We start from the raw sequence: 24760 nt of genomic DNA, 5'->3' as shown, positions 1-24760 counted from the left end.
ATGTTTCTCAACATAGTAACACTGCACAGTGAAGCAGGCCACACCTAACACATCAATAGCCTTCTAGGGCCAGGGATTTAGCTCAGTGGTTCCACTGCCTACATTGTAAGCCCAAGGTCTGGAGTTCAATCCCCGGTACCAAAAACAAAAATCAAAAAAATCAATACACTTCTAAAGTCTTATGTTTTTCCTTAAAGACTGACAACTGATTGTCAAATATTACTAGAAATGTTTTAAAACTTCCTGGCAGAGGGACATGAACTATTCAGCGAGGCACATCCCTGTAATCCCAGAACTGGGGAGGCTGAGGACAGGAGGATTGCTGTGAGTTTGAGGCCAGCCTGGACTACATAGCAAGATCCTGTCTCAAAAAGCCAAACCAAACCAAACCAAGCAAACAACCCCTAAAATTATTCAAGTGGGAGAAAAAGCTTACAACCTCAAAACTATATCCTATGTGATTTACGTAAAATTGTAGAAAAATGCAAACTCTTCCACATTATTAGGAAACAGATCAATAATTGAGGTTTGGGATAAGGCCTAGGCTTGACTGCCTATGGACAAAAGGGAGCTTTTCATGCTCAGTATCTTGACTGCTGGGGTGGTTTTACAAGTACCTACATTTGTCAAAACTGAAGTTGCACAATAAATAGTTACAATTTATAGGTACATTTATTGTATACAAATCATACCCTAATTAAAAAAAATAAATAGATTGCCCTAAAATAGGCAAAAACAAAAAATACCTCAAAATGAAAGAACCTAGGCTATGCTTCACTTTCCTATAGATTGGAGAACAATTTTTCTTTTCAGACAGAACTCCACAATACCATTATTTGTATTTCCATTTTTTGGCACGTCTTTCAGGAAATGGAGAAATGAAGACACCCCATCTGCCAAATAAGGGAGTGTGAAAGCTAAAGCACCTCAGAACTTGGTAAGAATTTTAAATTATGGTATGGCAAAGTCTAGCACATAGGCTTGGGTTTAAGACACATGAGGGTCTCAACGCTGGCTTGTGGTTTCCTTATAGGATGGTTGCAAAGCTTCTGTAGCTGTTGGCTCATCACCTCAAGTTCCTCTTCTTTGTTTGGCATTTGATTTAAAATGTTGCCAGTGCTCTTCACATCATGGGGTGATGGTAGCCAGAGTCCCTATGTATGAGATTCTGCCTAAAAGAGATGATGATGATGGAAAAGCAGACCCAGGTGCAAGTCAACATTTTAGTTTAAGCTTTGTGCAGTGGCAGTATTATAGCCAGTGAGGTGTATCCAAGGCATGATTGTTGCTAATTGAAAACATTTTAGAATTTATTTCTTCACTTCATCTGATTACTGTGTAACTGATGTGGTCATGTAACATGGTATTACCAGCTCAGCTCAGCCTGTAACAGGTGATAAATACATACTTAAAAAAATGAGCAAATTGATGGACGAATTTACAAAAATGAAGGTTGGGTTTATAAAAATGTGTGCACACTTATAGGTTGAGAAGTTAGTTGATAAAGAAATGTAACTTAGAAAAACTATTATAAGCCAGACTTCTTATGAGAAGAATCATTTGTGTTGGGTTATGCTTCATATACATTAAGACTGATGAAACAGTGAAGAGCATTCATTTAACCTGAAATTTTGAAATGGAAAAAGGTATGCTGTTAATTGGCCACTTAGCCTTCTCAAAAATCAGGATTATAGTACATGGTGTGAATATTATAATACTGACATTTCAGTTTTTATTAAGTTCTGTGTTAGAGCAACACACTGCTATAGCGGACACATATTGTGGCTCACTTGGCAATATAAGCCATTTACCATTTTTATGTACCTGTTTAGAACAATCTGAATTTTATTTTTAAAAAATCTAAAAAGCTTCCTTTACATAGTATACACAAGAATTTCTCCATTACATCATTTTACATAAAATGTTCTAAATGACATTAGTAGAACTTACTACCACTTGAAGAGAAGAGTTGAGCGCTGGAAATCACACACATTTACATAAAGAAACAAGTTTCATAGGGAAGACCTGTGAGCTCTGGCTATTGACAGGACATGAAATTATGAACATGAAACAAACCTGAAGAAAAAAAAGACATTCAATGTCTTTTAGCCAAAAAAACCCCCCAGAAAACCAAAACCAAACCAAACCAAAACAAAACAAAACACCTTTTCATTTTGCTGTGTTGTTAAAAGGTAAATATTAACTGATTCAATTTCAAAAAACAATTTTTACTGCCAAGGAAGACTTCCCTCTAGAGGAGAGAAAAGCTTTACTTTCTTTACATGGAGGCAAGAATAAAACATAATTAATGTTTGTTCAGGGATTGTTTGTGAATTTCTTAGACTAGGACATTTAGTGACTTATTTGCCTGTTTGTTATTTCTACCCTCCCAGCAAAAGGGTTGGAATAAATTGAAAACCCAGAATTATTAAAAGGTTTGGCTCCCTGTTAACAGCTGTTTGAAGCTTTAATGAATGAAAACATTGATGAAACCTGATAAGGCTTTTAATTATCCATGGTATTCTTTTTTGCCATCTTTAGGGGATAATCAGAACTTAAAAAAAAGCGGTGAGACTGGCAGTGCAACTACTAAAAAGAGCTAGTAAGATGGAACTCTGCTTACTATTCAGGCAGAACTGAAAATCTCAAGGAATTTACTGTAAACAAACAAGCAACTGTTCAACATCTTCTGCATTTGGTACCATGACTAAATCTACGATTTTCTTCCATTTACTTACTTGGCTATTTTTAGGAAGTACCCGAATAAAAATGACAATAATAATATATTTTCTTTTAAGTATGCTAAAAGCACATGAATGTCCACAAATAAAATGTGAAATCTCTAATGCTAAATCTTAATGGAAGAATCAAGCTTTACCATTCATCCTTGAACATCACATGCTCTTGTGTGCCCAATAATAATCTCAGCTAGGTAATAACATTTTTGGAAATAAAAACACTCTCTGATTTAAATAAAGTGATAGAAGACACTTAGTTCCCATAAGCTTTCTAATTAAAATTTTGAAGAAGCTAAAAATGACACGGTTTAATACAAACTGTCCTTTACCTTTATTGCTTGTATACACAAGGGAATTCATTATAAAACTCAATGGGAGGAAAAAAAATAATGAAAGAAAAAGTTACCTACTTTAGCATTTTTAAGCATAGTTTTGGTAACTTCTTAGATCAACTTCCTTATCTGAAACAGAGCAAAAACTACAATACAATCATGACAGCATTCCAATAATCAGAGGAATTGTATTTTCATTTTTAATTTTCTCTTCATAAAACATTAATGCTATAAAAATGAGACTGATGACATCCTTATTTAAAATACACCCCTTTACTGGTATCAAAATATGACTTATTTTAATACCAACTGAAAAAATAGATCTGTGTAGTTTATTATTTCAATGACATTATTAAGTTATTTTGAAGGTTGGTAACAAAGTTATCATTAACAATATAAATATTCTCTTTATAAGTGTTGAATTCTCTTAAAAGTGTTGAAAGGCAGCAGGCATTTCAGAAGGGGCTCACAAGGAAATCAGTTATTCCAATATCAAGGGCAAGCAGGATATTTATTTTTACTCCTTTAGCTTTACTAATTCCTTCTGATTTGCCTGGTTTATTCTTCATTTGATAGCATAAAAAGAAATCTAAGACCAAGCCTTTTAGCTGGAGTACTTCCATTTTCCATTATTTCTCTTTAGTTTTTTTTCTTTTTTAATATATGGTCAATCCAATAATCATTGCAGGAAGGAATGATCATTTCAAGTTAGATCATGTTCCTCTGCCTTTTAATTTCATTTAAGAGATACTAACATTAGAGTCATAAAAGGCTTACAGTTCTAATACACATACAAAATTAAAAATATTTATGCCTTACAAAAAAAAAAAAGAAAGAAAGAAAAGAAAAAAGAGCTCCAAACTGTGATGTGGTAGTATACACCTAGAATTCCAACAGTCTGGGAGGTTGAGGAAGCAGAATTGCAATTTGGGACCAGCCTAGGAAACTTATTCAGGCCTTGTTTAAAAAAAAACAAAAGCTTGAGATGTAGCTCAGTGCGAAGGCCCTGGGTTCAATCTCCCAATATGAACAAAATTAAAAAAAAAAGAGAAAGAGAGAGAGAGCACTCCATTTACTCAACAATTTTTACTCTACTGAAAAGTGGTAAAATTGCTCTTGTTAAATACAGCAGCCACCACTTATCTTTAAATATTTTACAGATGGAACTAAGTTCAGTTCTGATCCAAGGATGTGCTGGCATCAAAGCCCTCACTTTGAACTAACACTAAAGATTCTGTGTGCCTGTAATATACTACCAATTATGCTAGATTTATAATACCCTGTCTTTAACTTGGTATATACCATCTTTTGGGAAAAAAATATTAGTTTTTTTGAGATGAGATACAAGAACAAAGTCATTCTTGAGGTTCCACCTCTAGTATGGGAAAAAAGATGTTTGCACATAGCAGCTAGTTTGATACCCTGCGTTATGTTAGGCTAGCCTTCACACAATGAGCATGCATTTACAGCCGCAGTCCACCGCATGTTTTGAAGTCGAGAAGTGCTGTTCATCCAAGTCACAGATCTCATCATATGCAATAAGACATTGGATCTGCAGATCCACCATGAGAAGAAAATAAATGACGGAACAAATGCAGCAAAAACAGGCAGGTGGCATTCAGAACATGCCAAAAAAAGCTAACACTCAATGAGTTGTCATAAAGGTTTTTCTTTTCTTAAAAAAAAAGTCTTTCTTCACGTTTGCTAAAATGTGACGGTCCCAGAGAATCATGAAGTGCCTTGCCGTTTTTGCTGTTGACTTCTGATGACATCTAGTTGTTTTTTGCATTGTTGGTAGTAAGTAGAAAGGCTTTTGTTTTCATCTAAAAGCTTTTTATGTTCCTGTACCAGACGAGATGTATTTTGCTGGTCCTTTTCATCCTGGTCCAATTCTGCAACTAGTTCTTGCCTAAAAACAAATACCATATAACAAATATCATACATGATGGAAAATTCATACCTTAGTAGCTCATGATGAAAGCTCACTTAATAAGAACTTTTATTCAGAGTCTGTCTTTCTGCATCGTAAGTAAACTACTCAAACAGAATTATGAGCCAGAATGGAAACTATCACCCATTCTTCTGTGTAACCATACAAATATCATAATCCTTTCAATAAGTAGCTGTACTCAGACAATCAGTGAAGTACATAAAGTTTCAGGATCTTATATTTGATATCTTTTGTGTGAGGAGGAAGAAACGAGGCTCTGTTTACAGGAAAGTATCACTTTAAGTTTTCACATTCTACTTTTATACTCATTTGTATTCTGAAGTCACAACTGTATTTAACTACAGTGCCAAGTGGTATTTAACAGAACATCTGCAAGCTAATTAAAAGAGATGCTATCCGACTTAAAGCCCTTTCCTATTTTAACAGTAAGAATGATATAAAGTTCTACATTTAAACCACTTAAGTTTGCAAACATTTTCAAGAAAGATCATCAGTGTCTTTAATAGTTCCATAAAACTCTTTAAATCTCTTTTATTTAGGGGCTAAATAACCATTAGCTTATTATGAGGTTACTGGGCATAAACAAATAGTAAAATGTTCTCGAATAACTGCCTAATATTTCTCATTAAAGTACTTAAACTGATTAAAACTGTCACAATTTTCACATTCCCCCACATCTACCATTTATTTATTCTAGCACTCTAGAACTCTTCTTTCAAATGATTAAGACTGACAGGTTAAATATGTGAAGTAAGAAATGCACGTTTTTTTTCCCAATATAAAATGCCAGCAGTTCCATAATTATTTCTGCAATTTCCAGAATATAATGTTTAATTTTCTACATTTTTGTATCAATAAATTTTCTATAAAACTATTTCTCTTTCTTTTATTTTGAAGCACAAACAGAAAACTTTTCATAGATTACTTAGAAAAAAATTTCATCAATTTAGATTAAAGTTAGTAGAGGGAATTCTATCACCTTACATACATAGTTGCCATGATTATTTTTCCTACAAAATTTGATTTTAGTTAACGTTCATAAACTGGCTTTATAAGTATAAAATTTCATGAGGGTCAAGCTTAGGAAAACTGAAATTTTTCTTTTCCTTTTCTTTCTTTTTTTAAAAGAACTGTGTATATAGTAGTGTGGAAACTGGACTAGATTTCTTAAAAATGGGAGGAAGGTAGTTTCTATAACTCTCAGAAAAACACACATAGTATAAAATTTTCTAGAAAAGCACTCACATATGACTTACAGCCCTGCAATAAGTAATACTACTCTCCTCTCTTAAACACACAACAGGAAAGAATATATCTACAAAAATGTTCGTAAGATAAAGGACAATTGAGTGTTAGTAAACCAGTGGTCAAGGAAACAATAAATTTTTATAACAATAAATTTAACTTTTAACTCTAAAACTCTGGGAACATAAAACACTTGGGTATATAGTGCCAGTTTATTTTCCTTAATACTAACATAATATGACAGAGTCAAAAGGTTGAGCTTTGTATAAAAACATAGGGTCAGGGCTGGGGAGTGCTCAGTGGTTCCAGCGCCTGCCTCGCAAGCACGAGGTCCTGAGTTTGATCCCTGGTACAAAATAAAAAAAAGAAAAAAAGAAAACATAGGGGCATAGTCAAGGGGTGCTTGAAACTTACCATAAATATCTATCTGGAAATATGTTTAATGACTAATTCTAAAATTAAAGTTTTTCATATCTTCAAATAATGCTGTTGCTTTATATATTTTGAACTCAAAATACTAACATTTAAAAAAATATATATAAAAGACTTACTTTCGCTGTAATAACAATGCAATTTCTGTTTGAACTTTCATATATTCTTGTGCCATTTTACAGTGCTGTTCAAACACTGCCATGGACTCTTTGGAGTTTGGGCATGGTGCTAGAGGCTGAAAATAAATCAGGAATGTTAAAACACAATTAAGTCAAATCTCAGAAACTAGCTAAGATGAGAGTTAAGACAGAGACTGCGATATATTTTTATAGCACTAAAGCAATGATATTTTAAAAATAAAGTGTTAAACCATGCCCTAGAAAAATCTCAATGTCCTTTTGTCAGAGTTGGCTCAGAACTTAAATTGATACTTGTGGTTTTAACATTTTCATGTTCCAGAGCTTTAACAAGGCCTGCAGTACTCACAGCCCCTGCTGACATGTTCTGGCTAAGTTGCCCAGGCTGGCCTTGAACTTTGACCCTCTTCCCTCTCCCTCTTGAATAGCTGGGATTGTCAGTGAGCGACCCTGTGTTTGACCCCCAGAGGTGTTTACAGCTCATAAACATTGAAACAGGGACACTGATGTGTATCACTGACATTTTCAGTGACTAGGAACGTAAGAACACACTGCAAAATGTACTAAATAGGGATGCGCTTTTATCAGTTTAATATTTTAACGCACTAAAATTAAAAAGTAAAAGCACTATGTTTGGTAGCTTTGAACAAAGATACAGAACTATTTCAAGATGACTATTAGGATAAGAATATACAAGTCTAGCACTCTTAAATAAGATTAACTTAAAATCATTTATTTTGACTGTAAAGTTTAAGAAGCCCAAGTATAAGTATAAGTAAAAAAACATACAATGACAAACAGGAACACAATTGGCAACTTCAAGGATAAACTCCCACTGGGCATGGTGGTGCATGCCTGTGATCCCAGCACTTGGGAGGCCAAGGCAGGATTACCATAAATTTGAGGCCAGCCTGGATTACATACTAAGTTCAAAACCAGCCTAAACTACATGGTGAAACCCTATCTCAAACAAAACAAACAAGAAACTCCCTAAGAAGAAAAAAGCAATATCCAGTGGAAAAGTGCTCTTTTACCTGTAGTTGGTGATCCAGTGTAAGATAAGCCATTGGGATAGAGTTATCTGATCCATTGGTATCTGGAAACCAAACGTATATTTTATTTATTTTCTGTTATAAGTAATTATAAACAGCAGCAAGAATGCATGCATAAAATATCGTGTCCCTTCCCCGAAGTAAATACCATTAAATAAACAGTTACTGCTATTAGTAATGAAAAAGGTCAATCTTTAATTCTAAAGGTAAAAGGAGGCATCTGATTACAGATACTAAAGTACAATCATGTTTTACAATATAAGTGAACTAGAAACTGAACAGAACACAATGTGCTTGTATACTCTTCTTTAATTAAAAACAAAGCCAGTGATATGTGACCTTTATATTTTAAATTCAGTCCTAACTGACCCTACCTAACCAAACCCCACATATCTTTATCATGCTACATTTACCACAGACCTGAGTCAACTGTCAATATCAGTGTAAGTAGGAAAAGCAAAAGAACAAGCATTCCCTTCCGGTGGGTCACTTTCAATCTATATAGACTCTAATGTAAACCCTCCTGATGGGAATCCCTGTGAAAAGAGAGATACTGACAAAAGCATATTACACATACAAAAAATATGGATATGAAAATGAGGTTTAGGACTGTGGCTCAATGTCATGCCACAACAAGGTAAATTGGCTAATTCAAACAACTCCAATAAATTTTATCAAATAATTTGAACAGATAGCTTTTATGTTTCAAAAGGGCTAAAACTGCCATAACTTGAAAGTGTTGTGGATATAAAGGCAAGGTCAGGATGACACTGGAGGTATCACACTCAATCCAGTACAATATGAAGGAGGTTTGATGGCTAACCTCTTAGTTTATTGATGATTGATACTCTCTTATTTTTTAAAATTTTACAATGCTAGGAATTAAACAAAGGGCCTTGATACCACTGAGCCACACCTTTTGACATTAAGAATGTGCTTGTAAGTAACCACTAAAGCTAACAAGCTAAATCAGAGCTAATGAGATAATGCATAAAAGGAACACCATGTAATGCTGGTATATACCAAGCACTCAACACTTGGTGGTAGTAACTATGATTATTACCAATGATACTAAATGGAAAATAAGGAAAGGGGGGCAATTTTCAATAGTTATGTTTATATTTCAAATTGAAAAGGTAATTTATTAAACAGTGGAATTCCATACAGAAAGAAAAAGAGTAGGGCCTAGCAGAACCTCAAAATACCCTAAAAACACACTAACATAAATGCCCTTTTAAGTACTAAACATGAACTACACTTAATTTGTTATTTCTCTAACCAGCCTTCTCACTTGCAGTAATAGTTTCAAACTACACAACCACAAACATGCTGCTTTCTGTAAAATCAAAACAGTAAAAATGACATCCCGACTTAACAGAAAAAATTAAGTATCTTGAAAAAGTTTTCTCAATTCAACATTTCTATTATTCTTTCCTAATTTAATGATACCGTCATACCTCATCATATCAGTAACCTATATGTATCTGAAATGTATTTTAGAATTAAGTATAATACATCAATGTTTCACAGTATACTGGGGGGTGGAAAAAAGCCCAAGCATCGTGTTATTCAAATAAAGTCCTTCTATGGCGGACAATTTAAATTAACTGAATTTCAACATTTTCCTAAAACCAAGAAGTGGGATTTTACTTTCTCATTTATAGCTAAACTGAAATTGAACAACTGGTCACAAGATAGCAAGGTTACTCCCCAAGAGTTTATTTTTTAATGTTTCAATTGCTAATCAAATCTAAACTCTTCTCCTGAATGTTAAGACTCACACTGGCTTGGTTAAATTAGCCAAATCTCTTTTCTGGTCCCTTAAACACACACTTGTTATCATCTCATATTCTTTAAGTATGCACTACCTTCATGTGGAATGCTGCTTTCTACTTTCTGCTTTATGACTAAATAATCTGAAAAAGTGGATTATGACATTTGTTGTTATTTGATTTCTCTCCTGTTAAAACACTCAGTTAATACTGTAAAGTTAGAAGGTAATTATATACTGTGATGAATTCATGTTAATGTGTATGGTGATTCTAATCATGGTTACAAGAACTGGGTCATACCTTATATGTCTGTTTTTGCACTCAAGTACTAAGAACAGAAAGAAACTCTTCAGTCTAAAGTTTCTTCCTGTGTGGTTCCCTTCACTGGGTGTAGGTATTTCTCTCACTTGGTCCTCTGGCTATATGTGCCTTTCTGTATACCTACTATATTACAAGTAGAAACAGAAGAACACTCACTATCTGCTATGATTAGTAAATTGTTATACTCTTCAGTTTTCTCTGAAAGTATAAACTCTTAGAAATTAAAAAAGTTTTAATTAATTAAGTTGTTTTAACTTATGTTTACACTCCTAATTTTTTTCCTGGGTGAGAAGGGTTTACCTATCTGTTCCCAATAATTTATTCTATTAGGGATACAATTTCTATGCAGGGATACATCTACAATCTGTTTCAAAGAAAAAAAAAATTCAACTGATATTACAACTTGTAAGATTGTCTAGCTTGTAAGATTTTCTAGCTATTGGTATTTTGTGGCATTTCCAGCTACTGGAAAATAAAAATTAAATGGGTAGAGACATACATGAAGTGGAAACAGTGGTTATAGGAGACAGTTATAAGGATTCTGATTTTACTCCCATGAACTGACAATCTGGTATATAAATCTAGGTTAGTCTATGCTGAAGTTAAGGAAGTTTTGTCAAGTTGAGTATTGAACCCAGGCAAATGTTATAATGCGAGGGAAGGTATCCTTTGGTTCGGGAAGCAAAAAGCTGGTATCGCCTGAATGTGAATGACAAAATCCAGCAAGAGCACCTTCCTGTCTACATGTTTCCCTGCCTATGACAAATTCTACACATGTGCTGAGTAGTGGTGAGCTGTGCTATGGATGAAACTTAGAAGTTTTTGCCATCACTAAATTTAAACTTACTAAAACTAGAAGAGTACACCCTGAGCTAAACATAGTTCTAACTTATGTGACACAGAGGAAAACCACCCAGCTAATTTTTTAAATTAAATTATAAACTTGACTAAACCATGCCAAATATCTATAAATAAATGAGTCATATTTTAGTTTGTAAAATCAGAAAGCTGACTTTTAAATTTGAAGCTAATTGGCACTATTACTATTAATAACACAGTTGATCTAATACAAAATCCTAAATGGCTTAATTTTCCAAGGTTTAAGAGATCACCTTTCCTTCTCTGACTTAATAAAATATAAATAAAAATTATCATTTAAAATATAAATAAAAATTATCACCTTATTAAGGCATTCTCTTAATGACAGAGAAAAGTTAATTGTACTGCAGCACATCATTTACTGAATGCCCATAATGGAATATTCCATCATTACCTCCAGACAGCCAGATTTTAATACTAATATTGTGACAAGTTATTCATGTTATCACTAAACAGTTGATTTTATTAATTTGAAAATCTAAACTACTACATAATGATTGCGTTTGTAAAGAATGAGGATAGGGGTAAATGAACATAAACATGATGAATTCAATTTCTTATTACAATGAAGAACTAGGCTGGTCACCTGTGGAATCATCAGGAGTCCATGGATGACTTCGGGTTGGCTTTTCTGAGGTTGGTCCTGAGGTAGTGATCATTCTGACACTAGGACTGGATGACCTACTGCTCACCTAAAAGAAAGAGTGACAGGAACAAAATATGATTCTTGATTAAATATTTGAAAAAATAAACTTTCTAAAATATTCTACACATACTTATAAAATTTTATACACATTCACACAGGCTACTCTTTCAAAACTGATGGGCTTGCAAGAAAGTAAAATACTCTTGAGATTGGAAGATCAAAAGAGAAGAAAGGCTTCCTTCTAGCCCTGGGGAACATCAATGGCCTATAGCTTTTGACTTGTTTGCTGGATGCACTGAAAGGAACACAATAAAGTCTTGAGCCTTCATAGTATGGAAATACAATGGGAAAAACTTCTATTTAAGGCTGTAAATCAGAGAAGGTTTTGTTGTCAGGCAAAAAGCGAATTAGGAAAAGAAAATTAGTAAATCTGTCATAGTTCCAGATGGAAGGGAGAAAATGTATCTGCAGTGCATCTATAAAAGTTTTAGTGGCAAAATAAAAGACAGATTGTAAGAAACAGGGAGCTAGACTTTGTGGATATGGGAAAGGGATCTGGGGGTGGGGGAGATGCGACAGAGGTAAGGAAAAGGGGAAATAAGAAGGATTAACATATGATATTGAACCAATACTCCAAGATGAATGTATTTATTATGTGTCACAAACATATATTAATGAAAGAAAAGGAGGGAAAAAACAAGTGTAAAAATATTTCTGAAATCAATGGAAGGTACAATAATCCCAATTATGACAAATCTCAAGTAAAAAAAAAATTAAAGAAAACCCATATCCCGAGGTCAACATGGGCCATACATAGTTTCTAGAAGATAGACAAAAGATAGAAAAAGCAGGCAGAGGACAAAGGCAGATCACAGGTTGAACATCCCTAATCCAGAAATTTGAAATGAGAAATGCTCTGAAACTCAACACTTTTGAGTGCTGACATAATTCCACAAGTAGAAAATTCCACACCTGACCTCATGAGACAGGTCACAGTCAAAACACATAAATATACTAAAAATACTGTAAAAAATTTTGACTTTAAAGCTCTCTCCCCTCACCCCTACTTATGTATTATATGGTACATATGAAATGCAAATGAATTTCATATTTAGACTTGAATCTTATCCCCAAGATGTCTCATTATATATATGCAAATATTCCAAAATCTGAAAAAAAATTTGAGCCCTGAAATAATTGGTCCCATACATTTTGGATGAAGTATATTCATCTTGTATCTACAAAAGAATTTAAGTTAAATTCTCTATGGTTATAATGTAAGAGAAGTCAGAAAAATATAGTAGAATAATACCAATCTAGAAGCGTTTAGGCAACAAAAATGTAAAGAATGGGATCAGAAAAACAGTATCAGATGAGCAAAACTGGTCTGTTTGAACCACAGGTATTTCTAAGCATTACACTGTAGCAAGAAAAAAAAACTTCTCCTTGATAAAAGGGCCAACATGCCATGAGGAACATCAATAAACAAGGCATAAGTCTACATACTTAAATATTAAGTGACAGAAAGTGACTAATTTATAAAATTTCCAAGCAACTAAAAAAGATAGTAATGAAATTACTATTCTGAGTAACAACAGCATAAGCAAGAAGCATAAGCTGATTTTAAAATCTAATTACTACTTAGGATGAGTCAAGATTTTAACAAGATTGGGAAAAATTTCAAAGTTATTTACTAAAAGTAGTAAAATACAACTCCAAAACAAGAAAAAGCAGAAGAGAAATATATTCAATTCAAAAGATGGCAAAGGAGAAAAAAAGAGGAATAAGAAAAAGCATAAAATAAGAGGGAGAAAACAGTAAAAATAACAAATAAAACGGTTAAACTCTTCAGTTAAGATATTAAAAAGAAAAAATACTATCAGATTGAATTAAATGCTGTTTCTAAGAGATGGATCTAATTCAGAGAAAGAAAACAAAGTTAAAACAATTTAAAAAAATAAGTAAAATTATCCAGAATAAAATTAAGTATCTATATTAATATTACAAAGAATACATTTTAGGTCAAAAAATTACTAAAGATTAAAAATTTTAATTCACAATATGATAATTCACAATTTATATGCTCTACTCATACACAATTCTAATGGGTAAAGCAAAAAACCAAACCAAAATAAAGAAAAACTGCAAGGAGAAAGGGACTCATCCATCATCAAAGTGAGATACTTCAGAATTTTTCTGTAAATGATATATAAAAGCAGGCCAAAAAACAATACAGTACGGTAAAACTTCAACTCCACACAAGAAACAATCCTAGGACAAGCAAATGGAGAATAGGGATATTTTTTCAAACCTTAGGAATATTTATGAAAACTGTTCATGGACTAAGCCATAAAGCAAATCTAAAAAAACATGTATTATGTAAATCATAATGCAGTTATCCTTTGCACTGACTTCAAAATTAACTTTAAAAATCCTATGGCAAAAAAAAAAAAATCCTATGGCTATACAGTATAAAACCCTTCTAACTAACTCACTGGTCAAGGAAAACAAAATGAAAATTAGAAAATATTCAAACTGAAGGATGCAACTAAAGAAACACTGAGAGCAAAATATTTAATACTAAATACTGAAAAGAAAACACCAGAAAGTACTGACAATTTGCAAGCAAGGGATCTAAACTGTCTTGCAAAGAGCCAAGCTATAAGTCTTGCCAAAAGAAGAATAGAAAAATATTTTTTAAAAACTGGGCAAATATGATAAAAATTTTGTTCCTAGTAAATTAAAAGAGTGAAAAGAATAAATGTTCAAAAATACATAAATTACCAAAATTTATACACATTAGATAAAACACCAAGCCCAGAGGATTTTACAGGTAAGTTTTAGCAAGTATTTAAGAAAATGACATTTCCAGCCTTAAATTATTCTAATAAAGAGAAAAGGGAAAATACTTCCTGACTCATTCTGTGAAGGCAATAAAATCTGGTCAATAAACAAGAACAGTATGAGAAAGAAAAAATATTAGCTACCCTCATGAAAAAGGCACAAAGTCAAAAGCCCTAAAAGATGTATGAGCAAATGGAATTTGGCAATACAAAAGCAATGAAAATCATTTAAAAAGTTGAGTTTATTCAACAAATGCAAACTTAGGAATTCTATTAATGTAATTCATCATATTAAGGAAAAAATCTCAACAGATACATTAAAGACATTTATTAAAACTTAACATTCATCACAAACTTAAAGATAAGAATTTCTTAAGCAGATAAAGGAATTTATGAAGTTTGAAAACATGGTACATGATATCCCATGGCACTGTGGGCTGGTGGGAGGATGACAAGGAAGTTATAGGTAAGAAACACACAGAGTCTCTCGCTGGGATTGCTAATGTTCCACTTTTGTTTTTTTGGTGGTACTGGGGATTGAACACAGAGCCTTTACCATGAGCTACATCCCAGCCCATATTGAAGTTTTTACTTTGATACTCGGTCTCATTAAGTCACTAAATTACCCAGGCTGGGCTTGAACTTGCGGTCTTACTGCCTCAGCTACCCAGTGCTGGGATTACAGGCGTATGCTACTGTGCCCCACAACATTCCAATTCTTAAGATGGGTGGTCAGTTCCATTTTATTATCAGTTTTCCAACTTACAAATTATTTATATTTCTATGTATTCATATTTCATAAAGGATTTTTAAAACATCTTTTTCTTCAGTGTTACTGAATAGCAAAAAGGTGACTTAAAAAAGAAGTGTTACAGAAAGTAAAACATTAAAAAAACCCATAAAGAATCTTATGTCCAGTTTCAATATGTAAACATAAAAGCACTAAAATTCAAAACTGCATCAAGTAAAATGCGAGTCAATATAATAGTGGAAAGTATATCTGATTCTGTGTGTTCTGCTTTAGGTCACTTCAATAACTTGTTTTCTTTATCTGGAGAAGGGCTGGGACTGGGTTAAGACTATGTGACTTCTTAAGAGTTTCACACAGTGCTAAAATTCTATGCTTTTAAAATGTGGAAAACCCACAGTAGAATGAGATACTAAACAGTGGAAGGAACTGTTATAATTTCTGAGATAAAATCATAAAATAATTTTGAAGAAAAATTCTTGAAATATTACTCTCATCTTGGGTATATGAAACCGCTTCAGAAATTCCAAAATGCTTTTCTACACCAAAACAGTTTTTAACTCCTTATAAGACTGTGTCAGAAAAGCCACTCTTACAAAGGTGGCCTGTATATCATGATGAATATTGTACTCTCTCCTTGCTAATTCCTCCCAATCCTATAATGCCCAGCTCAGATTCCCTTCAACATTATATGGCCAATTTGTTACTGCTTTTGCCCTTTGTGCACAACCTCTGACCCCATGTTTGAGGACCAAGTAAATGCCTAGCACTGTCCTAAATGCAAAGTGTTCACTTATTATTGGATCAATTCTGAAATTCTCAAGCATTCCTGACCCTACCTCAGCAAGTATACATTAACCATTCAGATTCTCTCTTCTCCTACAATTCCTTATGCCATTGTTTTACTACTAGGTTTTCATCCTGACTCCGAATTCAATCAAGAATAATATAGGATAGTGCACAGAGAATGCACAAAACTGAACCACATAAAATTTGTTTTTTGTAGGTCACAGTCAACTCTCAGCAACTGCACATGGTTCAGTCTAGTAGTCTGGATACCTGGGTTTAAATCTCAGTTCTGCCATTTTTTGCTGTGTGAACTTGTATAAGTAACTCTTCCTCTTTGAGCCTTAGGGTCCTCATTTATAAAGTGTGGACAAGAAATAGTAATAAGTAAGAGGTTAAGCCTCCAGAGTTTGAGTTTCTGCTTTAATATGGTTACAAGTAGTGCAGCTTTAGGTAAATTACGTAACCTCTAAGACTCAACAGTAAAATGACAATAGTATTACCTATATCACCAGGTTATAAAAATAAAAAGAAATAATGTACATTTAGTGTCTTTCTTCACACAATAACAATGCTCCTTAGGTGCTGGATACTAAGCTGGTTGTAAGAACAAGACGGGACTATGAATAGACTTGCAGCAACTAACAATTCTCTTCCTAGTTTAAAATCACAGTTCCTTATAAAGCATATAAATGACTAAATCCTACCAAGGATTTTTTTCCCTTTGAATTATGGTTATATTTATAGTCAGTTTCTACGTAAACTTAAAAGTCGGGCCTGAAATACATTGTACAAACCAAAGTGGTTGAGAACCAAATCAAATTCAATGATTTAGGTTCAATGTTGACCTTATGGGGAAATCTGATTCAGTTCATGACCAATCTGGTTTGCAACAGAATCATGGGAACAATTAAGTTTGTGAACCGAGGTACCACTGTATGTCTGAGTTTTGGGTTCAGCAAAAATATTATAATTTTTTAAGGGGAGAGAACATATGTACTTTTATATTACACACAGGATTTATGAAGTTGGAATGGGAGCTGTTGGCATCCACATATAAAATTGGTGCTGAAGTTTATTAAACTTTGATGTATAAGAGGAATAAACACGCATCAAGAAGAATAAGTGATGAATGTGTAACTTTTTCTTGTGAGATACTGTTATCTTTGGTTAAAAAAAGTACAGATATTACGAAATTATTATTGAGCCTTTTAACTGTTGATTAAAAGCAAGTCTTGATTTAAGAAAGTACACTTGTTCTTCTTATAAGTTCTATTATAAATCATTTCCTTCCTTCTTTAAAACTTTTTCCTTGTCTTTTTTTTTTTTTGCAGCATTGAGGACTAAACCGGGACCTTAGCTACATCCCCCAACTCCCTATTAAGTCAAGATTAATTTTTCTTTAAAACGATGGCAGGCTAGGGTTCCATAGTCAGTGTAATTTTATATTAATACTTTAACATTTTTAAAAGGAGAAATAAATGTATTTCTGACATGGAAGAATCAATATCAGTTATGAGAAATTAAAGAAGATACAGTACACGTAAAAATTGGATTTTCAAAATACAAGAATGGATTTAGGTCAATGAACACTTGAAGTATTCAAACACTGCTACATGTTATACTTCACTGTACTTCTCAAGAAGCTCTTAGCATTTCATGTGCGTGACTCATGTGCTCTATCTGTAGATTTCTTGTAAATTTGAAACCAAGAAATAAAGCTAATATTTTAAAAATTCAAAACCGGTTTTTCTTTAAAGCTACAAGAAAAGTCATATGGAGTTAAATTTAAATGGATCAATGAACTACAACATGTTTTTCTATTTCAAGGACATACAGTTTAATGAATAATATTCTAGCATGTTTGTATGAAAAAAGAAATATTAAAAACAACTCGTAGGGTCAGAGATTTAGCTCAGTGGTTCCACCACCTGCCTTGCAAGTGCAAGGACCCAAGTTTGATCCCTGGTACCCCCCTCAAAAAACAACTAATAGAAATTTAAATATCTGAACAATACAAGGTTTAAAATTAGAAGAACAAGTAAACGTCATCATTTTTTAAAAATCAAACTAATTTTTGGCTAAATTTACTGCTTATAACCAATTAAGGAAAAAGTCTTATAGTAGCTATTTAAAAAAAATCATCTGCGAAATTCTGATGGCCATAAATGCTCTCAAATTACTAAAAATTCACATTTACAATTGTCTTATTTGACTCCCATATAAACAGCAAAATTCAAGAAATACAGATATACTTGACTCACCCATAAGGATTGGATATGAAAGTGGTTATGAGAATGCAGAAATGCCACATGGTAATTTAAGGCAGCAAAATACTAAGCCAAATTTAAACTGCAGGGGCAAATTACCATCAGTAGACACGAACCAGAATTGGCCTCTGACCAGACTTTATATCTATATTTATAAAAAGGAATTAGGAGTTATTTTACAGACAAAAATAAAGCCTGGCTTTATATGTCTCACCTGAAAGACTGGGAAAATATTTTCATTAACTCAAGCACTTATCCCCATTGCTACTACTTAGACTGACATTAGAAAACTATTTAAAACCCCCAGAAATCTTATTGCTAAAATTATACAAGCACAAATCACAAAGATTAAATGTTAATTTATAATATATTCTTGCTGAAGTAATATTTTGATAATAAAAAAAGATACAAGTACTAATGTGGATTCACATGATACTTTTTCCATCACAGTACCCACAGATAATTTAAATAAATCTAATTCATGACAGTTACTAAAAACATTCTTTCTAATCCAAAAGTACAGGCTCAGCCTAATTTTGGCTCGATTACAATTCTTTACAATGAAATCTTAGAATTTTATTATTCTAATATTATGGTCTTTAAATTCTCTAGAAAAAAAGGTTTATCATGAACTAAGAATTATTTACAACTGTTAAGTATCTGTTGAGTTTTAACAGAAAATTTATTCACACTAAAGGAAATGTGGATTGAAAATGGACAAAAGTAGAATAAAAACATGTCCTTTTGATAAATAACAATGTGCATCAATACACCTTTTGATATGTAATGGAAAGCATTTAAGCAAATACTTTTTATGATCCTTGACACAAGTTTTTCTTATGACATAGAACAAAATGCCAGTGTATTTTACCTTCCAAGTGATATTTTTATTTTATTTCCAGATGATAAAAACACTATCATGAGAGTAAGAAAGTGGCAACAAGAGCTCTGGACGGCACACTATGATGAGATAAGCACATAACATGTACTGGGATCTACTATGTCTTTGGACTTTCACAGATGGAAATCACTGCAAAGAGTGGGTATTATGGCTCCTATTTGCTGATATGGCTGCTGAGGCTCAGGGAAATGAAGGAACTTGCCCAGAGTCACATATTTAACTTGTAAAAGTAGACAGTAAAGTCCACACAGAAAGGCAGTGTGTAGTTCTCTAGTCATAAACACAACATCAAGGAGCTGTGATTTTCACTGAAGCCCCTCCAAGAGAAATCTTCAACACAGATCTGTAATGAGTACAATTCCAAAACGGGTAGGCAGGCAAACCTGAGGACATGTAACTAGTGAAACAGAGAGGCACAACTAGATGTATGAAAAATAAATTAGCAGAGTCATCTATAGAAATATTTTTTATCATAGTAAAGATCACTAGTTCTTGTGGGTTAGCCTTCCTCAATGACACAGATAGCTAAACTTATTCACCGAAAACTATTTAAATAATTAATGATGTAGACTATCAGGAATCAAAACACTTAACATTTACTAGGAGAATTTTAACACACACTATATATACACATTGTTTTATGCAAGATGGAATAAAAAGAGTAGTTTCTGTTTCATGGAACTAGGTTTGGATTCAAAGCCTGCAACAAGGTTATAACAATGAGGGGGAAGATACAGGCTTGGACTAAGTCTCTCTAATCCTCAGTTTACCCATCTAGAAATGAGGAAACGAAAAGAACATACTTTAGGCTGTACCACTGTCCCCAGCGTAGAGGAATACAGCCATCCCCTGCGCTGAGGAGGAGCCTTCTGGGCTGCCATACCACAGCACCCAGCACCAAGGAGCAGGGCCCCCTGCCCCCGGGCCAAGGAGGTAAGCCGCAAGGGCATGAGCAGCACCCCCACCCCCTTAAATGAGAAGGCACGTAAAAAAGTATCCAAACCAGACTTCCAGATCACCTAAAGCAACCCCAAAGGGAAATGAGATGGAACACTCTGATACTCAGCCATCTGAACTCCCAGAACTGGGAACAAAACAGGATCTGGAAAAAATGAAATCAGAAATAATTTCTCAGATAACAGCAGAGATTGTGTCCATAGTGCAAGACATGATTAATAAATCTAGAGAGGATACAGATAAAAAAATAGAGGAGCTGAGGAACATGATGGAATCCCAACGTGGGAAACAAATGGAATCCATAAAACACATGCAAACAGATTTCGAGGAGATTAAACACTCCACTGAAAGTTTACAGAGCAGAATGAGCCAATGTGAGGACAGAATTTCAGATACAGAAGATAAGATTGCAATTAGTGAGGAGGAAAAGAAAAATTGCTTTAAAATAATAAGGGACCACAGAGAAATCAATCCAGCAGCTGCGAGACCATGTAAAGAATAACAAGACTGGTTCAAGTCAATGAAGAAACAGGAAAGCATGGAGACAACATAAAATTTTCAGAGAAGTGATGGCAGAAAACTTCCCAAGCAGGGGAAAAGAACTTGACATACAGATAAGTGAGGCATATAGGACTCCAGCTAGCCTTGATCAAGAAAAAGCAACACATAGGCATATAATAGTTAAGATACCAGAAACCCAAAAGAAGAATAAAATTCCACAAGCACTTAGAGAAAAGAAACAAATCACATACAAAGGAAAGCCCATCAGAATAACAGCAGACTTCTCAATGCAAACCCTCAAGGCAAGAAGACCTTTAAGTGATGTATTCCAAGCCCTGAAAGAAAACAGCCTCCAACCCAGATTGATGTACCCTGCAAAACTATCTTTCAAAATTGATGGAGAAATAAGATACTTTCCTGACAAAGAGCACCTTAGGAACTTCACGAATACCAAACCAGCAGTCCAAAATATTTTACACAATATCCTAGGAAAAGACACTGAGGATCACAGCACCAGGAAGGCCAGCAGAATGAATCCATTGGGCACAACAAGGAATTAAATGCAAAGGGGATGAATCTAATAAAAAGAAAAGGTCATGACAATGAAAAATCAATACATATCAGTTATAAATATCAATGCTAATGGTCTCAATTCACCAATCAAAAGAGACAGACTGGCAGCATGGGTCAAAAAGCAAAATCCAACAATAAGCTGCATAAAAGAAACAAACTTAATTCAGAAAGAAATTCATAGACTGAAAGTTAAAGGGAGGAAAATAATACTCCATGTGACAGGAACCCGAAAAAAAGCAGGAGTAGCCATCCTCTTTGCAGATCAAGTGGATTTCAAACCAACACTGATGAAGAGAGACAAAGAAGGACACTACATCCATGTAAAGGGAAGAATCCAAGAGGAAGAGATGACAATTATAAATATCTATACACCAAACACTAGTGGGCCCAACTATATAAAACAAGTACTAACGGACATGAAAAAATCAAATAAGCACTAATACAACAGTAGAGGGGGATCTCAACACCCCACTGTCACAAATAGATAGATCAACTAGACTAAAAATAAGTAATGAAATACTAGAACTCAATCAAACTCTTGAACAAATGAACTTAACAGATGTTTACAGAGTGTTCCACCCCACAAAATCAAAATACACATTCTTTTCAGCTACACATGGGTTGTTCTCCAAAATAGACCACATGCTGGCTCAGAGAACATGTTTAAGTAAGTGCAAAGGAATTGAAGTTATCCCCTGTATATTATCAGACCAACCTGTGATGAAATTGGAGATCAACAGCAAAAAAAACTGCGAAAACTTCATAAACACATGGAAACTGAACAACACACTTCTGAATAACAAATGGGTTGCACAGGAAATTAAAGAAGAAATCAGACAGTTCCTTCCATTAAATGACAATGACAATACAACATATCGGAACCTACGGGTCACAATGAAAGCAGTCTTATGAGGGAAACTCATAGCACTGAATACTCATATTAGGAAAACAGAGTGAGCCCAAATAAACAACCTGATGCTGAACCTCAAGCTTCTAGAAAAAGAAGAGCAGGACAAACTCAAAGCTCATACAAGAGAGGAAATTATAAGGATCAGAGCAGAAATAAATTCAATGGAGATGAAGAGAACAATACAGAAAATTAATGAAGCCAAGAGTTGGTTCTTTAAAAGAATAAACAAAATTGACAAACCTTTGCCAACCTTACCAGAAAAAGGAAAGAAAAGGCCCAAATCCATGCAATTAGGAATGAAAAGGGTGAAATTACAACAGACGCAGCAGAAAACCAGAGGATCATCAATACCTACTTCCAGAACCTATACGCCAATAAGATGGACAACACAGAAGAAATGGATAGATTCCTAGATACATATGAATCACCAAAGTTGAACAAAGAAGACCTAAAAATTCTAAACAACCCAGTGTAAACCAATGAAATTGAAAATGTAATTAAAAACTTATCAACTAAGAAAAGCCCGGGCCCTGATGGCTTCACTGCTGAATTCTACAAGACATTTAGAGAGGAACTGCTGCCACTACTGTTTAAACTCTTCAGTGAAATTGAAAGGGAAGCAATACTCCCAAATTCATTCCTGGAAGCAAGCATCACCTTGATCTCCAAAGCAGAGAAAGACCCAACCGAAAAAGAGAACTATAGGCCAATCTCCCTAAAGAACATAGTTGCAAAAATCCTTAATAAGATACTGGAAAATAGAATGCAGATTATATACCCTGACCAAGTGGGATTCGTCCCAGGGATGCAGGGATGGTTCAACATACGTAAATAAATCAATGTAATATACTATATCAATAGAGCCAAGGACAAAACCCATATGATCATCTCAATAGACGCAGAGAAAGCATTTGATAAAATCCAACATGCATTTATGATAAAAAACTTACTAAAAACTGGAATAGATGGTCTCTACCTCAATCTGATAAAAGGCATCTATGAAAAGCCAACAGCCAATATCATACTAAATGGTCAAAACCTGAAATCCTTCATACTAAAATCAAGAACAAGACAAGGATGTCCACTATCACCACTCTTGTTCAATATAGTTTTGGAAACATTAGCCACAGCAATTAGACAAGAGAAAAAAGTAAAAGGAATAAAGATAGGAGACGAAGAAGCCAAACTGTCATTATTTACAGATGACATGATACTTTATATATCAACCCCAATAACGCCACCAAAAGTCTTCTAGACTTAATAACCAAATTCAGTAGAGTAGCTGGATACAAGGTCAACACACAAAAATCAATAGCTTTCCTCTACATGAATGACAGACTCACTGAGACACAAATAGGGCAAATAATTCTTTTCACAATAGCATCCAAAAAACTGAAATACCTAGGAATTAACCTAACAAAAGAAATCAAAGACTTCTTCTCTGAAAACTATAGCACTCTGAAAACAGAGATTGAAGACGGTATCAGAAAATGGACAGACATCCCCTGCTCCTGGGTAGGAAGGATCAACATAGTGAAAATGGCCATACTTCCAAAACTGCTATATAGATTCAATGCAATTCCAATAGAGATCCCAGCAGCATACTTCATGGACCTTGAGAAAACAATCCAAAAATTCATTTGGAACAAGAAGAGACCCAGAATAGCAAAAGCAATTCTAGGCAAGAGAGACATGGCAGGGGGTTTAACAATCCCCAACTTGAAACAATACTACAAAGCTACTGTGATAAAAACAGCATGGTACTGGCAAAGAAACAGACCTGAGGACCAGTGGAACAGATTAGAAGATGCAGAAACAACGCCAGACTGACACTCAGACATCCCATCTTCAATAAAGGAGCCAAACGCCCTCACTGGAGGAAAGACAGCCTCTTTAATAAATGGTGCTGGAGAAATTGGGTTTCAACTTGCCAAAGACTAAAACTAGACCTGTATCTCTCACCATGCACTAAACTAAAATCTAAATGGATTGAAGATCTAAATATTAAAACAGAAACACTAAACTGGCTGGAAGAGAATTTGGGAGGAACTCTTGAAAACACTGGTGTAGGAAAAGATTTATGAACAAAACCTCAGTTGCCTGTGAACTAGCACAAACAATTAACAAGTGGGATCTCTTATTAAAAAGCTTCTGCAAAGCAAGAGAAACCACCAACTGTGTGAAGAGACAACCCACAATGTGGGAAAAAATTTTCACTTGCTGTTCCTCAGACAAAGGTCTACTATCTAGAATATACAAAGAAATGTTAAAAAATCAGACCTTCCATATTTAAAGACCCAATCCAAAAATAGGCATCTGAAATTAACAGACATTTCTCACACAAAGAAGTAGAAACAGCAAATAAAAATATGAAAAAATGTTCAGCATCACTGGTCATTCAAGAGATGCAAATGAAAACAACATTAAGATTCCACCTCAATCCAGAAAGAATGGCTGCTATCATGAAATCAACCAATAATAAATGCTGGCGGGGCTGTGGGGAAAGAGGAACCCTGCTCCACTGCTGGTGGGAGTGTAGACTGGTGCAATCACTGTGGAAATCAGTACGGAGATACCTCAAAGAACTAGGACTGGAAGTCTCATTTGACCCAGCTATTCCCCTGCTGGGTATCTTCCCCAGAGAATTAAAAGAATCATACCATAGTGATACATGTGCACCCATGTTCATAGTGTGAGACCTAACTAACTCCATTTTAAAGTTTGACTCCATCTTAAAATAAGACAGTGAAGTGGCCTTGACATAAA

The 24760-nt window shown here is 34.2% G+C and overlaps 1 protein-coding gene and 1 pseudogene across 3 annotated transcripts in view; one reads left to right on the top strand and one right to left on the bottom strand.

Moving 5' to 3' along the window:
* The first annotated feature begins 1231 nt into the window (after positions 1-1231).
* On the top strand, positions 1232-1363 carry LOC147824972 (U4 spliceosomal RNA; annotated as a pseudogene).
* A 1682-nt stretch (positions 1364-3045) lies between these two features.
* Map3k7 (mitogen-activated protein kinase kinase kinase 7) overlaps positions 3046-24760 on the bottom strand; it is a 68831-nt gene continuing 47116 nt past the window's right edge. For 2 of the 3 annotated variants that reach the window (XM_004860196.4, XM_087187971.1), the window contains exons 14-17: positions 11446-11551; positions 7870-7931; positions 6818-6933; positions 4611-4979 (exon numbers count right to left, since the gene is read on the bottom strand). In XM_004860196.4, the coding sequence (XP_004860253.1) occupies positions 4799-4979; positions 6818-6933; positions 7870-7931; positions 11446-11551 (465 nt within the window). In that variant the 3' untranslated portion in view covers positions 4611-4798. Of the gene's footprint in view, positions 4980-6817; positions 6934-7869; positions 7932-11445; positions 11552-24760 lie in introns of all 3 variants that reach the window. The other variant, XM_004860197.4, reaches the window with a different exon arrangement.

This window comes from Heterocephalus glaber, unplaced genomic scaffold (genome assembly GCF_053883595.1).
Source record: "Heterocephalus glaber isolate CG9 unplaced genomic scaffold, H.glaber_assembly_v1.0 deba00001523, whole genome shotgun sequence".
Classification (NCBI taxonomy): Eukaryota; Metazoa; Chordata; class Mammalia; order Rodentia; family Bathyergidae; genus Heterocephalus; species Heterocephalus glaber.
This window is presented reverse-complemented; position numbering and strand designations above follow the sequence as displayed.